Source organism: Lissotriton vulgaris, chromosome 10, assembly GCF_964263255.1.
Source record: "Lissotriton vulgaris chromosome 10, aLisVul1.2, whole genome shotgun sequence".
Classification (NCBI taxonomy): Eukaryota; Metazoa; Chordata; class Amphibia; order Caudata; family Salamandridae; genus Lissotriton; species Lissotriton vulgaris.
In genome coordinates, this window is record NC_141698.1 from 11,603,391 (window position 1) to 11,624,737 (window position 21,347).

Below are 21,347 nucleotides of genomic sequence, written 5' to 3' on the forward strand. Positions count from 1 at the left end.
TGCGGAGTGCTGCATGAAGCTCTGCTTGTGCTGGGATAGAATGGTATTGAAGCTCATCTGTTCCTCGACCGTGCCACGAGCTTTCAGAAGATCTTTTGCTTGGACTCAAACTAACGGGGCGATGGACAACAGATTTATTGTGAACCCCACTGGTAAAGATCGCAAGGATCACTCAACGTGGCCAAGATGAGCGATACCCACCAGTATTGTTCGGGCTGCCCTGAGGATGATCAGATCCCGAAGGGTTATGTTTCACTTGTAGGGACTGACGGGGACTTATTCTGGCAAAGAATCTGGATCACAGACATTATGGGCAGCAGAACACTCAGCAGAAGAGGCGCGAGTTCACTACCTGGTCTTGGTTGAGTGCTGAGTTTTAACGGGGTAACCCACGTAAAACTACGAGACCTGGGTCAGTATTACAGTACAATAAAATGGCGGTCGTGGTAGCAACTTTTTATACAAATGAATAACGAAAAAGCATTCACCACTCTTGCTTTTCTGTGATGCTCAAATCAGATTTAATTCCAAAATTGAAAGGCATCAAATGCAATATAAAGTCAAAGCATTTCGTAGTGGCAACACAGTTGCTCCAATAGATAGCAGTGCGATAAATATTGACAGTGCTCTTGGCGTGAGGGGAGAAAAAGAAAGAGTAGGGTAGATGGTGGTGAGTCTGTGAGTGAAGAACAGGGCATCAATAGCAGTGTCATGGTGTCTACTGCTCCAGAAGTTAATGGGACCCCAAACTGCTGCATATTCAAACTTTGTCCACAGTGACGAACGGTCACGCAGGTTCCACCCAAACCTGCGAGCTGAAAACCCAGTGCAGTATTAACTTACTCTTGCAAGAAAACACACACACCACAACTATATGTCTCTCACTGAAGCACCACAAAGCTATCCATGTCTACTCATCGCCCTCCAAACAGTCTCAGGCGTGGATAAACTGGAAGCAGGGCCAACCCTGTGCCTGGGGACAGTGTTCATGTCCAGCATATGACAACTGACCAGGAGCCAGCCCAGCCTGCTGCCCTGACCACTGTCTATGTACAAGTCTAAATATGGGTCATCTGGGGGTTTTCTCAGTACCCCAGGGGTGCAGGGAGCACACAGAGGAAGCCAGGAGTTAGAGGAAGACACAGGAGGCAGATTCAGTGAACTGGGACAGGAGGTAGGGTTATGGAACCGACTTAGTGGTCAAAGGGGGCTGAATTCAGCAAAAGTGGTGGGTGGGGAGGAACATGGAGGTGGACTGGGGAAGGAGACAACAGAAAAGCAGGGAGCCAGTAATCGCTTCCCGGAAATGGGTAAGGCTAGCAAGTAATATGGCCACAACTAAAACAGACATTTTATCCAGAAAGGAGCACTTGTTCACCAACGGAAAAGCTATTGAATTTCACCGCTCACCCCTCCAAGAAGTGTCTTGTCATGTGAGGACTGTAGACAGTCACCTTATTTTAACAAATGACAGATGTGTACCTCAGGGTGGGATCCAGCAGACATCCCACTGCCAACAGCAAGCAGAGGACGTGACTTGTTTCTACCACCTGCCCTCTCAACAACTGAACCAGACAGAGGAAATGCAGACGGCCAGAGGGCCCCAGCACAGACGGTGAAAGGATCGACCTACAGAGCAGCATCACACTCCAACTCTATGAACCAGGGTCTCTTTCCTCACTCCAGACCAGAGCACCTCACGAGTGTATGCCATTCAGACTGCGGGCACCGAAAGCGGACCACCAACAAAGCCACAGACTCTGGCACAGACCCAAACTCCTAGCACCGCCTCCTTGGTCCAAAAGACTCTTCAGCCTTAGGGGGCGCCCAGTGAATGGTTCAAGGGGTCATCCAAAAGTCCTCTTTGCAAACAGGGATCAAATCCAGACCAAAGTTCGGACCCTGGTGCCAGAATACTTACAACCATGTTTTCATCAGGAGCAAGGCCACTGACTTATTTGTGTGAAGGTGGTCAAAAGAATTGCATTTTCTGGTCCTTGGGTAAGTTCAGCGCAGAGACATCAGGTGGAAGGTAACTTGGGTAGTCATTTAGGAGGGAGCGGTCGCCAGCTCAGGCAGGTGTCCGTGGTATGATGGAGAGGGCGAGGGGGCTGGCTAGTGAGGGTGGCTCCAGCCCATTCTCGCCACTCCCTCCTACATCAAGAGATTCAAAGTCCACGCCTTCAGCAGAATTAAGACGGGCATTCCTCCAACGCCTGAAATGTGGCATAGAATTGATCATATCTTTTTCGCAGTTGTTCCATTTTTGAGCCTAAAAAGGAAGAAACAGAAGAAAAGTGAGTAACTAAAGACAAACAACAGCTCCCTGGCTCTACTTTGGCAAGTGTGGAGGCCTAGTGAGGTTTCCTTGTGACAATTAGAAATAACCTTTACCTGTCAAAACGGCAGTGTTGTGAACTATGCATCTCTCCTCAAATCACCTCTCCACATGCGAGGTCTTGAACCACCTCCCCGTATACGAGGTCTCGAACCACCTCCCCGTATACGAGGTCTCGAACCACCTCTCCGTGCGCAAGGTCTCGAACAACCTCTTCGTACAGGAGGTCTCAAACCACCTCTCCGCATGCGAGGTCTCAAACCACCTCTCCGCATGCGAGGTCTCAAACCACCTCTCCACACGCGAGGTCTCAAACCACCTCTCCACACGCGAGGTCTCAAACCACCTCTCCACACGCGAGGTCTCAAACCACCTCTCCACACGCGAGGTCTCAAACCACCTCTCCACACGCGAGGTCTCAAACCACCTCTCCACACGCGAGGTCTCAAACCACCTCTCCACATGCGAGGTCTCAAACCACCTCTCCGCACGCGAGGTCTCAAACCACCTCTCCGCACGCGAGGTCTCACACCACCTCTCCGCACGAGAGGTCTCACACCATCTCTCCGCACGATAGGTCTCACACCACCTCTCCGCACGAGAGGTCTCACACCACCTCTCCGCACGAGAGGTCTCAAACCACCTCTCCGCACGAGAGGTCTCAAACCACCTCTCCGCACGAGAGGTCTCAAACCACCTCTCCGCACGAGAGGTCTCAAACCACCTCTCCGCACGAGAGGTCTCAAACCACCTCTCCGCACGAGAGGTCTCAAACCACCTCTCCGCACGAGAGGTCTCAAACCACCTCTCCACACGCGAGGTCTCAAACCACCTCTCCACACGCGAGGTCTCAAACCACCTCTCCATACGCGAGGTCTCAACCACCGCTCGACAAGTGAGCGTAAACCTTCTAGTTCTAGGGAACAATGGAGAGCTAAAATGAGTAACATGTACCATAAGTTTCAGAGAACCGGGTTAATAGCCAGGGTTAAAAATTATTCAAACTTTAACACAGGCGAAAATTAGCAAAAGAAACAAACTAAACAAACAGAAAAGCCTCTGCGCTCTGGCCGGAGTGGTCGCTCCCAGTGCTCCCTGGCGTGGACTGGTATCGTTAGTGCAGCGCTTCTGTGTATTTTGCCTCCTCTGTGCCTCGTATTGCTCTGCCTGGCTGCCGCTTTGAATATAACGCGCATTGGCTTTGAATTGCACTTTTCAGCTGTTTAGCGCGTTGTCCCCAAGCGCTCTGTTGTGCTCCCCCCTCCTCCATTTTGTTGGTTGTTGTTCTCTTGGTAAGCCCGCCCCGCCTCCCAGCTGAGTCGCCCTCCCACAGGATACAATCTGCGCCTTCCTACCTGGAAGCGCTGTGACTCGCTCTGCGCTCTGGCCGGAGTGGTCGCTCCCAGTGCTCCCTGGCGTGGACTGGTATCGTTAGTGCAGCGCTTCTGTGTATTTTGCCTCCTCTGTGCCTCGTATTGCTCTGCCTGGCTGCCGCTTTGAATATAACGCGCATTGGCTTTGAATTGCACTTTTCAGCTGTTTAGCGCGTTGTCCCCAAGCGCTCTGTTGTGCTCCCCCCTCCTCCATTTTGTTGGTTGTTGTTCTCTTGGTAAGCCCGCCCCGCCTCCCAGCTGAGTCGCCCTCCCACAGGATACAATCTGCGCCTTCCCACCTGGAAGCGCTGTGACTCGCTCTGCGCTCTGGCCGGAGTGGTCGCTCCCAGTGCTCCCTGGCGTGGACTGGTATCGTTAGTGCAGCGCTTCTGTGTATTTTGCCTCCTCTGTGCCTCGTATTGCTCTGCCTGGCTGCCGCTTTGAATATAACGCGCATTGGCTTTGAATTGCACTTTTCAGCTGTTTAGCGCGTTGTCCCCAAGCGCTCTGTTGTGCTCCCCCCTCCTCCATTTTGTTGGTTGTTGTTCTCTTGGTAAGCCCGCCCCGCCTCCCAGCTGAGTCGCCCTCCCACAGGATACAATCTGCGCCTTCCTACCTGGAAGCGCTGTGACTCGCTCTGCGCTCTGGCCGGAGTGGTCGCTCCCAGTGCTCCCTGGCGTGGACTGGTATCGTTAGTGCAGCGCTTCTGTGTATTTTGCCTCCTCTGTGCCTCGTATTGCTCTGCCTGGCTGCCGCTTTGAATATAACGCGCATTGGCTTTGAATTGCACTTTTCAGCTGTTTAGCGCGTTGTCCCCAAGCGCTCTGTTGTGCTCCCCCCTCCTCCATTTTGTTGGTTGTTGTTCTCTTGGTAAGCCCGCCCCGCCTCCCAGCTGAGTCGCCCTCCCACAGGATACAATCTGCGCCTTCCTACCTGGAAGCGCTGTGACTCGCTCTGGCCGGAGTGGTCGCTCCCAGTGCTCCCTGGCGTGGACTGGTATCGTTAGTGCAGCGCTTCTGTGTATTTTGCCTCCTCTGTGCCTCGTATTGCTCTGCCTGGCTGCCGCTTTGAATATAACGCGCATTGGCTTTGAATTGCACTTTTCAGCTGTTTAGCGCGTTGTCCCCAAGCGCTCTGTTGTGCTCCCCCCTCCTCCATTTTGTTGGTTGTTGTTCTCTTGGTAAGCCCGCCCCGCCTCCCAGCTGAGTCGCCCTCCCACAGGATACAATCTGCGCCTTCCTACCTGGAAGCGCTGTGACTCGCTCTGGCCGGAGTGGTCGCTCCCAGTGCTCCCTGGCGTGGACTGGTATCGTTAGTGCAGCGCTTCTGTGTATTTTGCCTCCTCTGTGCCTCGTATTGCTCTGCCTGGCTGCCGCTTTGAATATAACGCGCATTGGCTTTGAATTGCACTTTTCAGCTGTTTAGCGCGTTGTCCCCAAGCGCTCTGTTGTGCTCCCCCCTCCTCCATTTTGTTGGTTGTTGTTCTCTTGGTAAGCCCGCCCCGCCTCCCAGCTGAGTCGCCCTCCCACAGGATACAATCTGCGCCTTCCTACCTGGAAGCGCTGTGACTCGCTCTGCGCTCTGGCCAGAGTGGTCGCTCCCAGTGCTCCCTGGCGTGGACTGGTATCGTTAGTGCAGCGCTTCTGTGTATTTTGCCTCCTCTGTGCCTCGTATTGCTCTGCCTGGCTGCCGCTTTGAATATAACGCGCATTGGCTTTGAATTGCACTTTTCAGCTGTTTAGCGCGTTGTCCCCAAGCGCTCTGTTGTGCTCCCCCCTCCTCCATTTTGTTGGTTGTTGTTCTCTTGGTAAGCCCGCCCCGCCTCCCAGGTGAGTCGCCCTCCCACAGGATACAATCTGCGCCTTCCTACCTGGAAGCGCAGTGACTCGCTCTGCGCTCTGGCCAGAGTGGTCGCTCCCAGTGCTCCCTGGCGTGGACTGGTATAGTTAGTGCAGCGCTTCTGTGTATTTTGCCTCCTCTGTGCCTCGTATTGCTCTGCCTGGCTGCCGCTTTGAATATAACGCGCATTGGCTTTGAATTGCACTTTTCAGCTGTTTAGCGCGTTGTCCCCAAGCGCTCTGTTGTGCTCCCCCCTCCTCCATTTTGTTGGTTGTTGTTCTCTTGGTAAGCCCGCCCCGCCTCCCAGCTGAGTCGCCCTCCCACAGGATACAATCTGCGCCTTCCTACCTGGAAGCGCTGTGACTCGCTCTGCGCTCTGGCCGGAGTGGTCGCTCCCAGTGCTCCCTGGCGTGGACTGGTATCGTTAGTGCAGCGCTTCTGTGTATTTTGCCTCCTCTGTGCCTCGTATTGCTATGCCTGGCTGCCGCTTTGAATATAACACGCATTGGCTTTGAATTGCACTTTTCAGCTGTTTAGCGCGTTGTCCCCAAGCGCTCTGTTGTGCTCCCCCCTCCTCCATTTTGTTGGTTGTTGTTCTCTTGGTAAGCCCGCCCCGCCTCCCAGCTGAGTCGCCCTCCCACAGGATACAATCTGCGCCTTCCTACCTGGAAGCGCTGTGACTCGCTCTGCGCTCTGGCCGGAGTGGTCGCTCCCAGTGCTCCCTGGCGTGGACTGGTATCGTTAGTGCAGCGCTTCTGTGTATTTTGCCTCCTCTGTGCCTCGTATTGCTCTGCCTGGCTGCCGCTTTGAATATAACACGCATTGGCTTTGAATTGCACTTTTCAGCTGTTTAGCGCGTTGTCCCCAAGCGCTCTGTTGTGCTCCCCCCTCCTCCATTTTGTTGGTTGTTGTTCTCTTGGTAAGCCCGCCCCGCCTCCCAGCTGAGTCGCCCTCGCCCCTCCCCCTCCACCATCCATATATGACAGGAGTTCCCGCGCGCAGCGTTCACGCGCAGCGACCGCGCCGAAGGTGCGCCAAAGGTAAGCCCGTCTACGCCCGTCCGCGCCTGCACCGCGCCCAGCGCCAGACCCCCTGCCCCCCGCACTGCCCAGCCCTCCCGCATTACCTACGATGCCGACACCCTCCTAGCCCTTAACCCCGGTCGCGCTCCCAACTGCGTCCAAGCTGCCCCTGGACAAACCCATGGACCTTTCTCCTGCTTCTCCTGCAAATTCTGCGGCACCGACAACATCTCCACTACGACCACACCACAGATCCCCGACCCCAACCACCTACAATGCATCCTTCTCAACACCCGATCAGTCCACAGGCACGCCATTGACCTATGGAACCTACTAGACACCACTTCTCCGGACATCGCCTTCCTAACGGAAACATGGATGAATGCTTCCTCCGCACCAGACATCACCATTGCCATCCCTGAAGACTATAAGATCACCCGCAAAGACCGCACCAGCCACACAGGAGGAGGAATCGCCATCGTCCATAAGAAATCAATCCGCATCTCAACCAGCTCTGACGCCAACCTCGCTAACTCCGAACACCTTCACTTCCAGATCCACATCGACCCCAAGACCACACTCAGAGGCACCCTCCTCTACAGACCACCAGGCCCACGCGCAAAATTCAGTGAAGACATCAGGGACTTCATCACCCCACACGCGCTCCCCTCCAAAGACTACATCCTTCTGGGAGACCTCAACTTTCACCTCGAAAAGATCCACGATCGCAACACCGCCACCCTCGTGGACAACCTCGCCAACCTCGGACTCAAACAACTAGTCACTTCCCCCACCCACATCGCAGGTCACACACTCGACCCCATCTTCACATCCAGCAACCATGTCTCCTTCAGCCACACTATGGACCTCCTCTGGACTGACCACAGCTGCGTTCACTTCACCTACAACAAACCAAAACCCAGCTTCCACCTCCAACCTACCCTGCAAAGGAACTGGAACAAAATCACCACGGACCAAATCTCCGCATCGCTCCTTCAACACACCCCAGCCCCCTCTTCCAACGCTAACGAAGCCGCCACCAACCTCACCCTATGGTTATCCAACACCGCTGACAACTTAGCACCACTGAAAAAACGTCAAAACAAACCTGGCAGCAAGAAGGCCTCATGGTTCAACAATGATCTCAAGAAGTCCAAGAAACTCTGCCGCTCCCTTGAAAAGGCCTGGAAAAAAGACCCAACCACCAGCACCAAGGACGCCTTCAAAAACGCCACCCGCACTCACCACCAACTAATCCGAAAAGCCAAGAAAACAGCATTCAAGGATCGACTCGACAACAACGCTCACAACAGCAAGGAACTTTTCAACATCGTCAAGGAATTTTCCAATCCCTCGGCCAACTCCAACAACATCACCCCCTCTCAAACCCTCTGCGACTCCCTAGCCTCATTCTTCCACAACAAGATTGCAGACATCCACAACAGCTTTGACAACCAACCCGGAAACCAACCCACCCTACCATCTGCTGATCATCATCCCCCCGTGAACACCCTTAACGTCTGGAACCCAATCTCCACTGAGGACACCATCCGCCTGATGAATTCCATCCACTCAGGATCCCCCACAGACCCATGCCCTCACCACATCTTCAACAAAGCAGACTCCGTCATAGCACCGCACCTCCGAGACGTCATCAACTGCTCCTTCAACTCCGCTACCTTCCCAGAAGACTGGAAACACGCTGAACTCACCGCCCTTCTGAAAAAACCAACAGCGGACCCCACCGAACTCAAAAATTACCGCCCCATCTCGCTTCTTCCATTCCCGGCCAAAGTCATCGAGAAAGCCGTCAACAACCAGCTCGCCGCCTTCCTAGAAGCCAACAAATCCCTCGACCCCTCACAATCTGGCTTCCGAGCAAAACACAGCACTGAGACCGCCCTCATCGCAGCAACAGACGACATTCGAACTCTACTGGACAATGGAGACACAGTCGCCCTCATCCTCCTCGACCTCTCTGCAGCATTCGACACAGTCTGCCACAGCACCCTTCTACAACGCCTCAATAACATCGGAATCCAAGGAAAAGCACTTGAATGGATCACCTCGTTCCTCACCGGAAGAACCCAGAGAGTCCGCCTTCCTCCATTCAAGTCCGAGGCCTCTGAAGTCATCTGCGGCGTACCTCAAGGATCCTCACTCAGTCCCACCCTCTTCAACGTATACATGAGCCCCCTCGCGGCCATCGCCCGCCAACACAACCTCAACATCATCTCTTACGCGGATGACACTCAACTGATCCTTTCTCTCACCAAGGACCCCAGCACCGCCAAAACTAACCTACACGAAGGAATGAAAGAAGTCGCCGAATGGATGAAACAAAGCCGTCTGAAACTGAACTCAGACAAAACAGAAGTCCTCATCTTAGGTACATCCCCCTCTGCTTGGGACGACTCCTGGTGGCCGGAAGCCCTCGGAAAAGCACCCATCCCGACAGACCACGCACGGAACCTGAAACAAAGCCGTCTGAAACTGAACTCAGACAAAACAGAAGTCCTCATCTTAGGTACATCCCCCTCTGCTTGGGACGACTCCTGGTGGCCGGAAGCCCTCGGAAAAGCACCCATCCCGACAGACCACGCACGGAACCTTGGCGTCATCCTGGATTCTTCACTCTCAATGAACAGACAAGTCAGCGCCGTATCCTCTTCCTGCTTCAACATTCTTCGCATGCTCAGAAAAACATTTCGCTGGATCCCCTCCGAAACAAGGAAAACAGTCACCCACGCTCTGGTCACGAGCCGACTGGACTACGGAAACACCCTCTACGCAGGTACCACCGCTAAACTCCAGAAGAAACTCCAACGAATCCAAAACGCCTCAGCCAGGCTCATATTAGACATCCCACGCAACAAACACATCTCTGGTCACCTTAAAGACCTCCACTGGCTACCCGTCAATAAGAGGATCACTTTCCGACTGCTTACCCACGCACACAAATCACTCTACGACATCGGACCAGATTGCCTCAACTCTCGACTGTCCTTCTACACCCCCTCCCGCCAACTACGTTCTTCCAGCCAAGCCTTCGCCACTGTACCTCGCATCAACAAGACCACCATGGGAGGCAGATCCTTTTCATACCTGGCTGCTAAAACATGGAACTCACTCCCCGCTTACCTTCGCCTCACCCAGAACCACCTAGCATTCAGAAAGCAACTTAAAACGTGGATATTTGACAAATAATCCTCCTCCCCTTCCTAAGCGCCTTGAAACCCTCTGGGTATGTAGTGCGCTATACAAATTTTATGACTTGACTATGACTTGACTAACATCTTATTAACGCCCAACAAGAGCCTGCACTGAAATTTCTGCTAATTTGCTAGAAATAAAATGCAAAGTTCTTTTCACTGTGCAGAAAGTCTTCTAAGGGATGTGGTTCTGGCAGAACCAGGTTTGCTCCCCGCTCTATGCTAAGAAAGAACCCTTTGTCAGGCAACAATCCTAAAATATACAGTCCACGTTGAGAGCAGGATGGGGCGGGTCTGAAAGCCCAACGCACTGGATTGGTCTCCATAAGAACTGAACCAACGCAATCGGCTGCTTTTCTCATCCCCATTTTTAAGAAGATCCAAAGTTACCCGATGGAAGTCGACCGATCTCCTTCCCAGGCTCTTGCATCACCCATCTGACAACTTATTATAAAAAAAAAAAAAAAAGGACTTTGATCCTAGGCTGCCTTTAACAATTTTTATTTATGAATTTTGATTGTTTTTTATTGCGCAGACTTGACTGTTGCAGATATTAGAGCGCTTTATAACTTTACAGAGAGCAGCACAGGGATAAGAATAGTCATATATGAAGAAGGAAAATACATGATACATTTTGCACCCAGAGAAGGGAGGGTACGCTTTACAATATTCAAGAGCAGAAGGTATAACTCAATAAAAGCCAAAATATCAGTCAATACAACTGTAGGATCAGGCATAGTCAAGAAACGGGAGGGTAGAGTCAGGACTGCTACGTTTAAAACACTGAAGTCGCCTGTGAGAGTGGTAATGAGGTGTGATTGAGGGAAGATGGGTATCTTAGTATCTAGGGAAGACATTTGTTTATAGGAGTACTTAGACTTCTTTCTTGAAGTAAATAGTGGAGGGATTCCTTCTGACTTCTCTGGGCACTCCAGGGAAAGATCGGTTGTAAGTTTTCTTCTTGCAGAATCTCTGAGGTTTCAGAAGAAAGGTGTTAGAGCTTCTTGATGGTCTGGAGCCGCCAGAAATGTCGAACTTCTGAGCAAGATACTTAGGGGTTTTGAAGTGGAGGGCTTTATGGGTCATATCGGCAATGTTTAGCTGGATCCATGCTCTGTAAGGAGCCAATTGCGGGATTTCAGATCAGGGGTGATGTGGTCGTTTCTTTTTGATCCGGTGATAAGCCTTGCAGAAGAGTTGAGCGAGGCCCTTAGAGGAGCCAGTTTGGCTCTGGGCAGTCCAGAGAGGGTTGCACTTCCATGGTCCTAACTGGGAATCACTAGGGCTTGCACTGCACGCTTGAAGATGGGGGAGAGGAAGGGTTTATAGTTTTCTTAGAATGTTCATTTGGTGATTCGCCCCTTTGGGGGCAGCACGGATGTGCTTCTGCATGTTGAGGTTCTTGCCAAGAATGAATCCCAGTGATCATGCTAAGTAAGTGACGTGTTGAATGCAGTTGAGGGCTGTTAGATGTTTCAACCATTCTTCAATGACAGGTGACTGGTTGGGTTGTGCGATTAGGTGGAATTCCTATTTTTGAGCATTTCGTTTGAGGTGACTGGATGCTAGACGATCTGGAGATTTCTGTAGTGATGTGTTGAGGGAGCGGATGTCTTCTGGGGGGGCGAACTTTTAAGTAGAGTTGGGTATCGTCAGTGTACATGTGGTAGTGGATGTAAGATGAGCCCAGGATTTCCGTTAGAGGCTCCATGAACTGGTGGAAGAGAGTGGGAGACAGCGAGGAGCCCTGAGTGACCGGAGTGGTCTGCGATAGTGATTGATGAACCTTGATTCTTTGAGTCGTATTTTGGATATAATCTCTTACACTCTCATGCAGGTTTTAGAGAGGCAGGGAAGCATTTTATCAGGTATTTATTGTGCACTGTCTAAACTATAAGTAGGTGTCCATCAAGAGAGAGGCGCTCATTAGCCTAAGTGTGGCTACTCACAATGCACTAAAGGTCTATCTAGTGTGAAACAAGTATTTCAAGTTAGGCACTCCATCCACAAGCCTCCTTTATGAGCCAAGTTTGCACTCTCCTCTTTTTGATCCCTTCACTCTCCCAGCACTTAGAGACAAATTGAGTGGGACATACAAGACTAACTAGGCAACAACTCAAGCAGACCACCAACCGGACCATCAGGCGTTCAAAGGTGGCACTCAACATAGAAAAAGACTTCAAGCTGCAAAAGTGACCATTGAAGTGGGGAAAGATGCTATTCGGGTCATGGCAACGCAGCCAAAACTGTCTAATCTGATGGAATCATTTCCATTTCCTGGGGGCATGGTACGATTGCCAATGCTGTGTCCGGCACACCTTCAGTTGGCCTCGTCCCTTCTAAATGATCTGAATGTGTCAACGACAGTCCAGAAACTTGTCTGGTCACCCATCATTAACACAACTAGAAAGGTTTCTTTGTGGCAACCTGTGCAATCGTAAATGTCTTGTGGCCCAGTCTAAGCGCCATGTCCAGGTCTTGTACAAGTCAAAGCTAAGGCCATGGGTGATACAGGATATGCTGCAGAAGCCAAGGGCAGTCAGAGGACAGGCCCCTTTCTGCACAAGAAGGACACATTTTGAAAGGAACTGGAAGCTCCTCCATCGCATCGGTTATGGTTAAAGTTTCTTTTGAACGAGGCTGGACGCAGGTCCTTGAGCTGCGGGTTCCTCTTCCAGTGTACGGAGAGGCCTGCCAGACTATGTGGAGAGAGGCGAGTCTTGGCGCTAAGGTCCAACAAATGCCTTCATTTTTTAATCGGGATATGCCTGGCTTCCCTTTAATAGCTATGGCAGAGCATCACAGCAGCACTCACAGGAAACATGCAATGAATGAATAAAATAGTTTAAGAAGCAGAACAAATTATTACTCGGGAAAATAGGTCACTGAAGTGGAAAAACTGGGTTGGGATGGGAGTAACCAACAATGGGTTAAATAAAAAAACAACTTTGATGCACAGTAACCAGTTTGAAAACTGGGGGTAAACCTTTTTCATAAACACTAGTCTAATCAGAAGAAAACAAGAGTGCATTATTGTTTTTTAAAGCGTTAGACGGCCACATTGAGCCAAGAAGCTCCAGCTAGAAAGGCCACCCCTGGAGTGGTTATCGAGGTTGGTACAGCTCATCGGATTCACTTACAGACAGGCACTGTGCTTCTCTATGGTAAGATTGCTTCTTATGACTCGTTCTGCAGAGACCGGTCGAATAGAATGGAGTTACTGGAGAGGTTCACTTCTCTGGAACCAGTACACACAGAGGCTTCCGGTACGTCCGCTTCCTTGGTTGAGACTTTGTGGAAGTCCCTTGCATAAGAGCAGCATTTCACTGTATCAAAGAAAGTGGTTCGCTCTAGGTCTCTGCAAGGGAGCTAGCACGGAGCTTGTAAAATCCCACACCAGGCCTGTGTGCAACTGGCACTCAAAGAAATGGGAGAAAAAGCAAGGAATGTTTACTGATGAGAAAGTAAGGGACGTTCATAAGTCAGTGGGGCAAAGCATATCCTGAGAAACCAAATATAACGCTATGAGATACCTTAAACCTGAAAACTACAAGAAATCTCTCCAAATGCACAAATGTTGGAGTGGGTGTGGTCAGGAAGGGTCTTTTGTTTTAAACGTAAGAGAGGAGTCCACGAGCTACAAAGTGAAAGGTTCATGCTTTAGGATGTGCTGAAATTAAATAAAATGAAAATGAGATGTGTAAAGCACTCTCCTACCCATGGGTATCTAGGCGCTAATGCTTGAATTTGAATTTTAAATTTCTTATAGAGCGCTCGTATACCTGCGGTTTCTTGGCGCTATTACTGACAGGATCCTAGTTAAAAAGCTGGGGGAACCGGAGAGTTATTATTCGAAAGATTTCGTGAATAGGTAGGTCTTAAGTTGTTTACGGAATTGTGGGTAAAGAGAGATGGTGCGGAGTTCAAGGGGAAGGGAGTTCCAGAGGGTAGGGGCGAGGGTGGCAAATTTAGAGCCTCCCCACTTCTTTCTCCGGTAGCGTGGGATGGTGAGGAGGGACTGGGAGGACGAACGAAGTTCCCTGGTGGGGGACATAGGAGACAATCTCGGAGGAGATGAATTCAGGTGCGAGTCCGTGTCGGGCCCGGAAGGTGATGGAAGCAAGCTTGAATTCAATTCTGGCTCGCACAGGGAGCCAGTGAAGTGATTTCAGGAGCGGGGTAGAGCGGTGAAATTTGGGGAGTTTGAAAACCAGGCGGGCCGCCTGGTTTTGGATCTGTTGCAGGCGACGCAGACTGTAGGCGGGGATGCCGGCATACAGGGCGTTGCCATAGTCCAGGCGGGATACCACCATGGCCAAGACGATGAGCTTCAGAGCAGAGAAAGTGAAGAAACGGGACACCCTACGTATAGTGCGCAGTGAGAGAAAGGAAGAAGATACCACAGAGCTAACCTGGGAGTGAAGGGTGAGTTGGGAATTAAGTTTTATGCCAAGTGTTTTAACTGAGGAAGCGGGGGTAGGAGGAGGGCCAAGAGAAGGGGGCCAGAAAAGAGGGGACCAGGGGCTGGATGAACCACCCATCAACACCAACTCGGTTTTGTCGGGGTTGAGTTTAAGGTGGTTGTGGTTCATCCAGTCCCTGATGTGAAGCATAACAGATTGAAAGTTTAGAATAGAGGAAGGAGAAGACAGATTGAAGACAAGCTGGAGGTCGTCTGCATAATTAAATACGCCGACCTCCATCTGTTGAAGAGAGAAGATTAGGGGAGCAATGTACAGGTTAAACAAGAGGGGAGAAAGGGAGGAACCTTGGGGAACCCCGCACTGAACTTTCCGGACGTCCGCCGTGAAGTCACCCAGTCGAACAGCCTGGGTGCGGTCGCTCAGGAACAACCAGACCAGGGCGGTCCCCCCGATCCCCGCCGCTCCAATACGGGAGAGGAGGATGGTATGATCCACCGTATCGAAGGCGGCTGAGAGATCGAGGAGCACAAGGGCCTGGTGCTGATTGGTGTCCATGCCCTCCCTGAGGGTGTCCAGGACCGACAGGTAGAGTGTGCGGGGCGGAAACCGGCTTGACGGGGGGCAAGAGCACCATGATTCTCCACAAAGGAGCTCAGAGCGCAGGTGACGTGGCGTTCGAGCACCTTGGCCAGGAATGGTAGGAGGGAGATAGGACGGAAATTGGCGGGGACAGAGGGATCTGCCCCGGGTTTTTTTAGAATGGGCACAATTACCGCGGATTTCAAGGGTTTAGGGGCGATGCCTTGAGCGAGAGAGCTGTTAAGAAGATGAAGGGGAGGGTCAGGACAGGAAACAAAAATATGGCGGAGAATGTGAGCGGGACAAGGGTCAAGAGGAGAGCCGGATTTGACCAGGGGAACCAAGGTGATCAGGCTCTCCCGAGTGATAGGGGGAAGTGAGGAAAGCTCGCCCTTAGGGGGGGGGGGCATTGGGGGTCGACAAAAGAGGAGGAGGGAGGCGGGATGTTAGCCTTGATGGTGATGATTTTGTGAATGAAATAGTTGTTGAGGGAGGAGCAGAGTACTTCGGAGGGGGCCGGCTTAAGAGTAGTTCTGTCCGAGAACGCTAGGTTGTGGATGATGGTGAATATCTCCTTGGACTGGTTTTCCGCGGCTAAGATTTTGGAGGAGAAGTAAGATGTTTTTGCCTCCAAGATGTCTTTTTTATACTGGCTCAGGATATTAGTGTAGACCAGTTTCAGGGTGGGGCAGTAATTCCTTCTCCATGCCCGCTCCGCGCGGCGAACTGTTAATTTGGTGGTCTTAAGCTCTTCGGTGAACCACCGATTGGCGTCCTTGTCGCGTTTGGAGGTAATGCGCTTGAGCGGGGCAAAAGCGTCGCGTCCGTTGGAGAGCCACTGATCTATGGCGTCGGCCTGGGAAAGAGTGGGAAGACCCTGTAAGGGGGGGAGGGACAAGGTAAGGAGGGAAGAGAGATTCTCCAGGTTAACACGACCCCATGATCGGACCCAGGTGTTTTTAGGCCGGGGGGGCTTAGCTGGAGGGTGGATAGGAAGAAGGAATGAGATTAGGTGGTGGTCCGACCAGGAGCAAGGGGTAATAGAGAGTGAATCCACAGGGCAGTTCAGGGACCAGATCTGATCGAGTATATGACCTTTGATGTGAGTGGGGGAGGAGACGTGGGGGATGAAGTTGAGGGAGTGAAGGGTTTCGGAGAATTCCTTGGAGGATGGGCACTCCGCGGAATCGGAGGGCCAGAAATTAAAATCGCCAAGGAGCAGAATGGAGGAGTTGTTGATTGTGATGGTGGCCAAGACCTCCAAAAAATCGGGAAGAAACTGTGAGGGGGACTGAGGGGGACGGTAGGTGAGGAAGCAGGTCAGGGGGGGAGAGGTGGAAACTGTGCGGATCACCAGAAATTCAGTTGTCGCGATGTCGGGTAAAGATAACATTTGGAAGGGGAGATTGGTGCGTGCGATGACCGCCACGCCACCCCCGGCCCTGCCGGAAGGGCGATCCGCCCTGAGGGCATAGTAGGTGGCCGGTAGGGTGGATAGTAGGGCAGGGAGGGAGTCATCGCAGAACCATGTCTCAGTCAAAAAGAGAAGGTCGGGAGCATGGAGATCCAGTAAAACTGAGAGTTCATGTGCATGGGCAACGGCAGACCGGGTGTTGAGATAAAAGGCTGTGAAGGCTTTGGGGGTTGAAGGGGGAGCGGTGCTACAAGACCCGGAAGGGGTGTCAACTGTAGGGGAAGGACAGAGAAAGGGAGAAGCAGAAGAAAGACCAAGGGAGGAGATGCGAGAGCAGATAGAGTCCGAGATGGGCCAGGGGCCCTGGCAGCAGCGAAGTTGGTCGGGGGAATAGATGATACGCGGGGCAGAGTGACGAGCCCCTAGCCCCGGCCGGTCGCGGACGAGTGCAGACGAGCTTGCCTTAAGCGCGCCTTCGGCGCGCAATCGTCGCGCCCGCTGCGCTCGTCCGCTGCGCTTCCTGCCAAGACACATGATTTATGGAGAAGAATCAGGGAATCGGAGGAGGCGTGGCCAACCGAGGGGGCGTGTCTGGAGGCGCGCCTCGCCCTCGTGAATGGCGGCAAGAAGGAGGGGGTCGTTGCAGCGTGGAGCGCTGTTTAGAGGATGTCAGCAGAGGTAGGTAAAGAGCAAAGTTATAAAAACACAGTATAACATTCAAATATTAAAAAATGATAGTAGAATCTAGCTCCCGGCTTTCCGCCTCAGGAGTCCGTTGTCAGTGCAGCGCCCAGCGTTTGGCGCGCACTATTTATATCGTGGCGAGGGGGCGTGGCCAACCGAGGGGGCGTGTCTGGAGGCGCGCCTCGCCCTCGTGAATGGCGGCAAGAAGGAGGGGGTCGTTGCAGCGTGGAGCGCTGTTTAGAGGATGTCAGCAGAGGTAGGTAGAGAGCAAAGTTATAAAAACACAGTATAACATTCAAATATTAAAAAATGATAGCAGAATCTAGCTCCCGGCTTTCCGCCTCAGGAGTCCGTTGTCAATGCTTCTGGAGGAAACAGATCAGATGCAGTCAGCTGAATAGATTTCTAGATGTTGAGAAGCCATGTTTTTAAAGCTTTGCAAAAAAAGGGTTCTGGTTTACACTTTAAATCAGAGGGCATCGAATTCCAAAGCGTCGCAGTAACTGTGACCGACCCAGTTGGACTTTTTGACTCTGGGTACCTTCAAGTTATGAGCTACGGATGATCTAAGTGACCTGCTAGGGTTGTACCATAGGAATCTTTGTTGAAAGGATTTTTGTCTGATATCACATAGTGCCTTGAAGGCAATGCAGAGGGCCTTAAAATCAATTTGTTTTTTTAAAGGGAAGCAATTGAAGCTGGGCAAGCCCCTGAGCAACAGATTGATGATTGGGAATTTCCAGGAGCAGGTGCGTGGAGGCATTCTGAAGGACTGGAGGTTTATGGTAGTGACTTCTCTGGGAGTTGATGAATAAGACAACGCAATAATCCAGCGTATCCTTTTATAGGCGATGAGGGCACAACCACCCTGGGTGGCACTGGGGAGCAGTTTGATTTTTTTTTATTTGCCACGTCCCAAAATCCTATATTATTGACGCTTCCCTCTTCTAGGTCCCACCGCCCAGGACCAAATCTTCAAAACAATAACTACAATTGAAAAGGAGCATCAATGTCCCATCTGTAGAGTTCAATCAACTATTGAGCTCACTTAGCGAACAAAAGATTCGTAGGCAAGCATGCTCCAAATGAATATTCCATTTATTCTTTCAATACAACCATCAATCCAAGGCATAACATTGAAATTCGTCAGCCTACGCGTTTCGTCCTTGATCAGACGTCATCAGAGCTCCAGATTCTATCCTAAACATTTCCCTTTACAGTCCTTTTGCTCTTCATATCATCAGCCCATAAATGTGGAATAGTCTGTCCTCTTGTCAGAGCGTCTTCTACTCCGATCTCCTTGCCACGGCCTGGCCCGATAATTACCGCTGTCGCTAAATGAACCCAATAATTGATTGGACAATACAGATGGGACATTGACGTTCCTTTTTAACGCAATAATCCGGCTTAGATATGATAAATGTGGAAACAGCATCTTAGTGCAAGTCTGATGGAATAAAACAAATAATTTTCCAGAGCGTTTTTATCATCAAGAATGATGAAGTGATTGCATTAACAGGTCCATCAAAAGAAAGATTACAGTAAAAAGGAACACTTAAGTTCCTGGCCTTGGATACAGAGAGGGAGGTGTTCTGAGATCTTACGGCCACCAACTGGGCGACCAAAAGGATGAGTTACATCCAAAGAGTTACACTTCTGTCTTGTTTGAGTTGAACTTCAAGAAATGTTTGGGCATCCAGATCTTAACCTGGACCTGCAGGCAGGGAATCTAGATGCAGTTTCGTCCGGATTACTGGCCACTGGCGCCATGATTTGGGTGCAAAAGACACACAAAAGATGGATGAGATCAAACACTCGCCTCCAGTCACAGATTTCGGTTACATCCACCGTTTTTTTGCTCACCATGCCCTTCAGTTCAGACCCAAACATATGCCAATCAGTCTTGACCCTGTTCCTCATGGGAACAGTCTAGCCCACACTGCCAAGCCAGGTCCACACTGGATCGATAACAAGCATTCTGGGACAGGTTTTGGGGTACCAGCCCTCATCAGCGAGGCTAGCTTGAATCGAGACCCACTTCTGGGAATACCCTTCCCACTTAGGGTGACGAGAGCAAAAAGAACAAATGATGGTCGGAATGGTGAACAAATCAGACATCCACCCCCAGTCACAGATCGGAGTTCAATTAATTGTTTAAATAGTGACAACCTCGCATTTGGCCGTTTGCTGAGGGGATCTTGTGCCTTACGGGCAGTCTCAGTGCATCGAGCTGTCGTTAATGCAAGTCCTTCCAATCAGTGGGTCCAAGTCTTTCCTCCTTGGATCAGATAACTCCTCCTGGCACGTTTAGTCTACCTCCTCACTCTCCTTTCTTTCCACACCCAAAGCACCAGCCTGTTCCGCAGCCTTCTCACACTTCGTTCTGGCCCAGAAGGCGAGAGATCAGGTTCCTTTCATTCTCCACGGATGCTGGTGCACAGGGCCTCTGAGGGATACATCACATGCTGAATAAAGCACTGGCTGAGGATGGCGGTACTGATCATTCTCAGCATATCTGGATGGCCCACCAGTCTTGCTGGAGAATTCTTCACTCTCATGAATCCCAAACTTGAAGACCGTTCATGGCCTCGTCTGGGAACAATTTCACAAAAGAAGGTTGTTCACAGGCAGAAAATAGAGAGGAGTGGCTTTCTCTCTGGCAGGGACAATCCAGTCACTCAGGAAATGATGATTTCTTTCTGCTATTGAGTTACTCCGATGGTTTAGTGCACATATTTATAGAGCACACAGTTCACCATTCCTTTACTTCTTGAGGCCTTTTGGGGTTCCTCAGGCCCAGTGGAGAGTTTTCAGTGGGTCAAAAACTAGTGATAAAAGGACAGCTGCCTGCCCTATTGATGTACAGACCACCCAAACTTTAAACTTGAGGGTAATACCACAGAATAACCCTATTACCGCCTTTCACCATTAGCCCAGTATTTAACATCCAGGCCTATCCAAGCCTCAGAGACAGACATATTCGGTTCAAGAGAAGCCGAAATCCAGTAAAGGGACGGAAGAGCACTAACCTAATATGACCAGCTGCCTCACAGCCTCCATGGAAGATCTCATGGTGACATAGGGCTACATGTGCGCACAAGCACTCCCAGGAGAGGCACTATAACAACACTAATCATTTACAGACAACTCTAAAGGTTTTGCTTGGATCAGGCTGTGCGAGCTCCTTGAGGCTACAGGCCCTGCCCACTATCACCCACGTCAGCAGAGGGTCACACACCTGGTCACTGTGGGCACCAGGAGCTTTGAAATGATGCTGCAGATGCCTCTGCCACTGCTGCTGGTGGTGGCATCCTATCCTGCCCCTGGCTACAATGAATACCTGCGGATGATGCCATCTATCGGATGCTGCCCTCGAGGGGGCACAAGAGCATAGGGCGAGGTACTCACACAAGGTCATCATGTTGCTGCTGCCCCAGGACTCCTTCGTGACCTGCCTGCGCTCCACGGTTTCCACGATTCTTTCGGAGGTTTCGGTAAACTGGCCGAAGGCCTGCAGCTCCTGTGGGAGGAAAGTAGAGATGAGGTCAACAAAGAGGAAAATCAGGAGGTATTGCATCAGTATCCTACAGGGGAGCACAGTGCTGGAACCCCACAAAGGAAGGTCTGGGCCTGTGAGAGGAGGAATTAAGGTAGGATACCGTGAACCACACAGGGAGAGGAGCGCGGGAACCCCACAAGAACTAAGCAGAGCCTCAGAGCAGCAGAAATGAGACAGGACACTACAAATCACATCACATGGAGGAGCGCAGTGCTGGAAACCCACAAGCAGCAAACAGAGTCCGCAAAACGAAGAATTTCAGGGGTTACTGCAAACCACTTAATATATGAAGAGCAATGTTGAAACCTAGAAGGGGTGGAGAGAGGCTGTGAAATGTGGCACTCGAGGAAGGAGATCACACTCGTCATACAGGGGAGCACCGTGCTGGAACCCCACGAGGACCGTAGAGAGCAAAACAAGGCAATCACGAGCGATGCTGCAAACTGCATAACATACAGGAGGACCGTAGAGAGCGAAACAAGGCAATCATGAGCGATGCTGCAAACTGCATAACATCCAGGAGCACCGTGCTGGAACCCCACGAGGACCGTAGAGAGCGAAACACGGCAATCATGAGGGATGCTGCAAACTGCATAACATACAGGAGCACCGTGCTGGAACCCCACGAGGACCGTAGAGAGCGAAACAAGGCAATCATGAGGGATGCTGCAAACTGCATAACATACAGGAGGACCGTAGAGAGCGAAACAAGGCAATCATGAGGGATGCTGCAAACTGCATAACATACAGGAGCACAGTGCTGGAACCCCACGAGGACCGTAGAGAGCGAAACAAGGCAATCACGAGCGATGCTGCAAACTGCATTACATCCAGGAGCACCGTGCTGGAACCCCACGAGGACCGTAGAGAGCGAAACAAGGCAATCACGAGCGATGCTGCAAA

At 51.3% G+C, this 21,347-nt stretch overlaps 1 protein-coding gene across 1 annotated transcript in view; it reads right to left on the reverse strand.

Annotated features, from left to right (window-relative positions):
- Positions 1-497: 497 nt before the first annotated feature.
- HAUS7 (HAUS augmin like complex subunit 7) overlaps positions 498-21,347 on the reverse strand; it is a 104,085-nt gene continuing 83,235 nt past the window's right edge. The window contains exons 9-10 of the mRNA XM_086940199.1: positions 20,294-20,405; positions 498-2,272 (exon numbers count right to left, since the gene is read on the reverse strand). Coding sequence (XP_086796325.1) covers positions 2,193-2,272; positions 20,294-20,405 — 192 coding nt within the window. The 3' untranslated portion in view covers positions 498-2,192. The remainder of the gene's footprint in view (positions 2,273-20,293; positions 20,406-21,347) is intronic.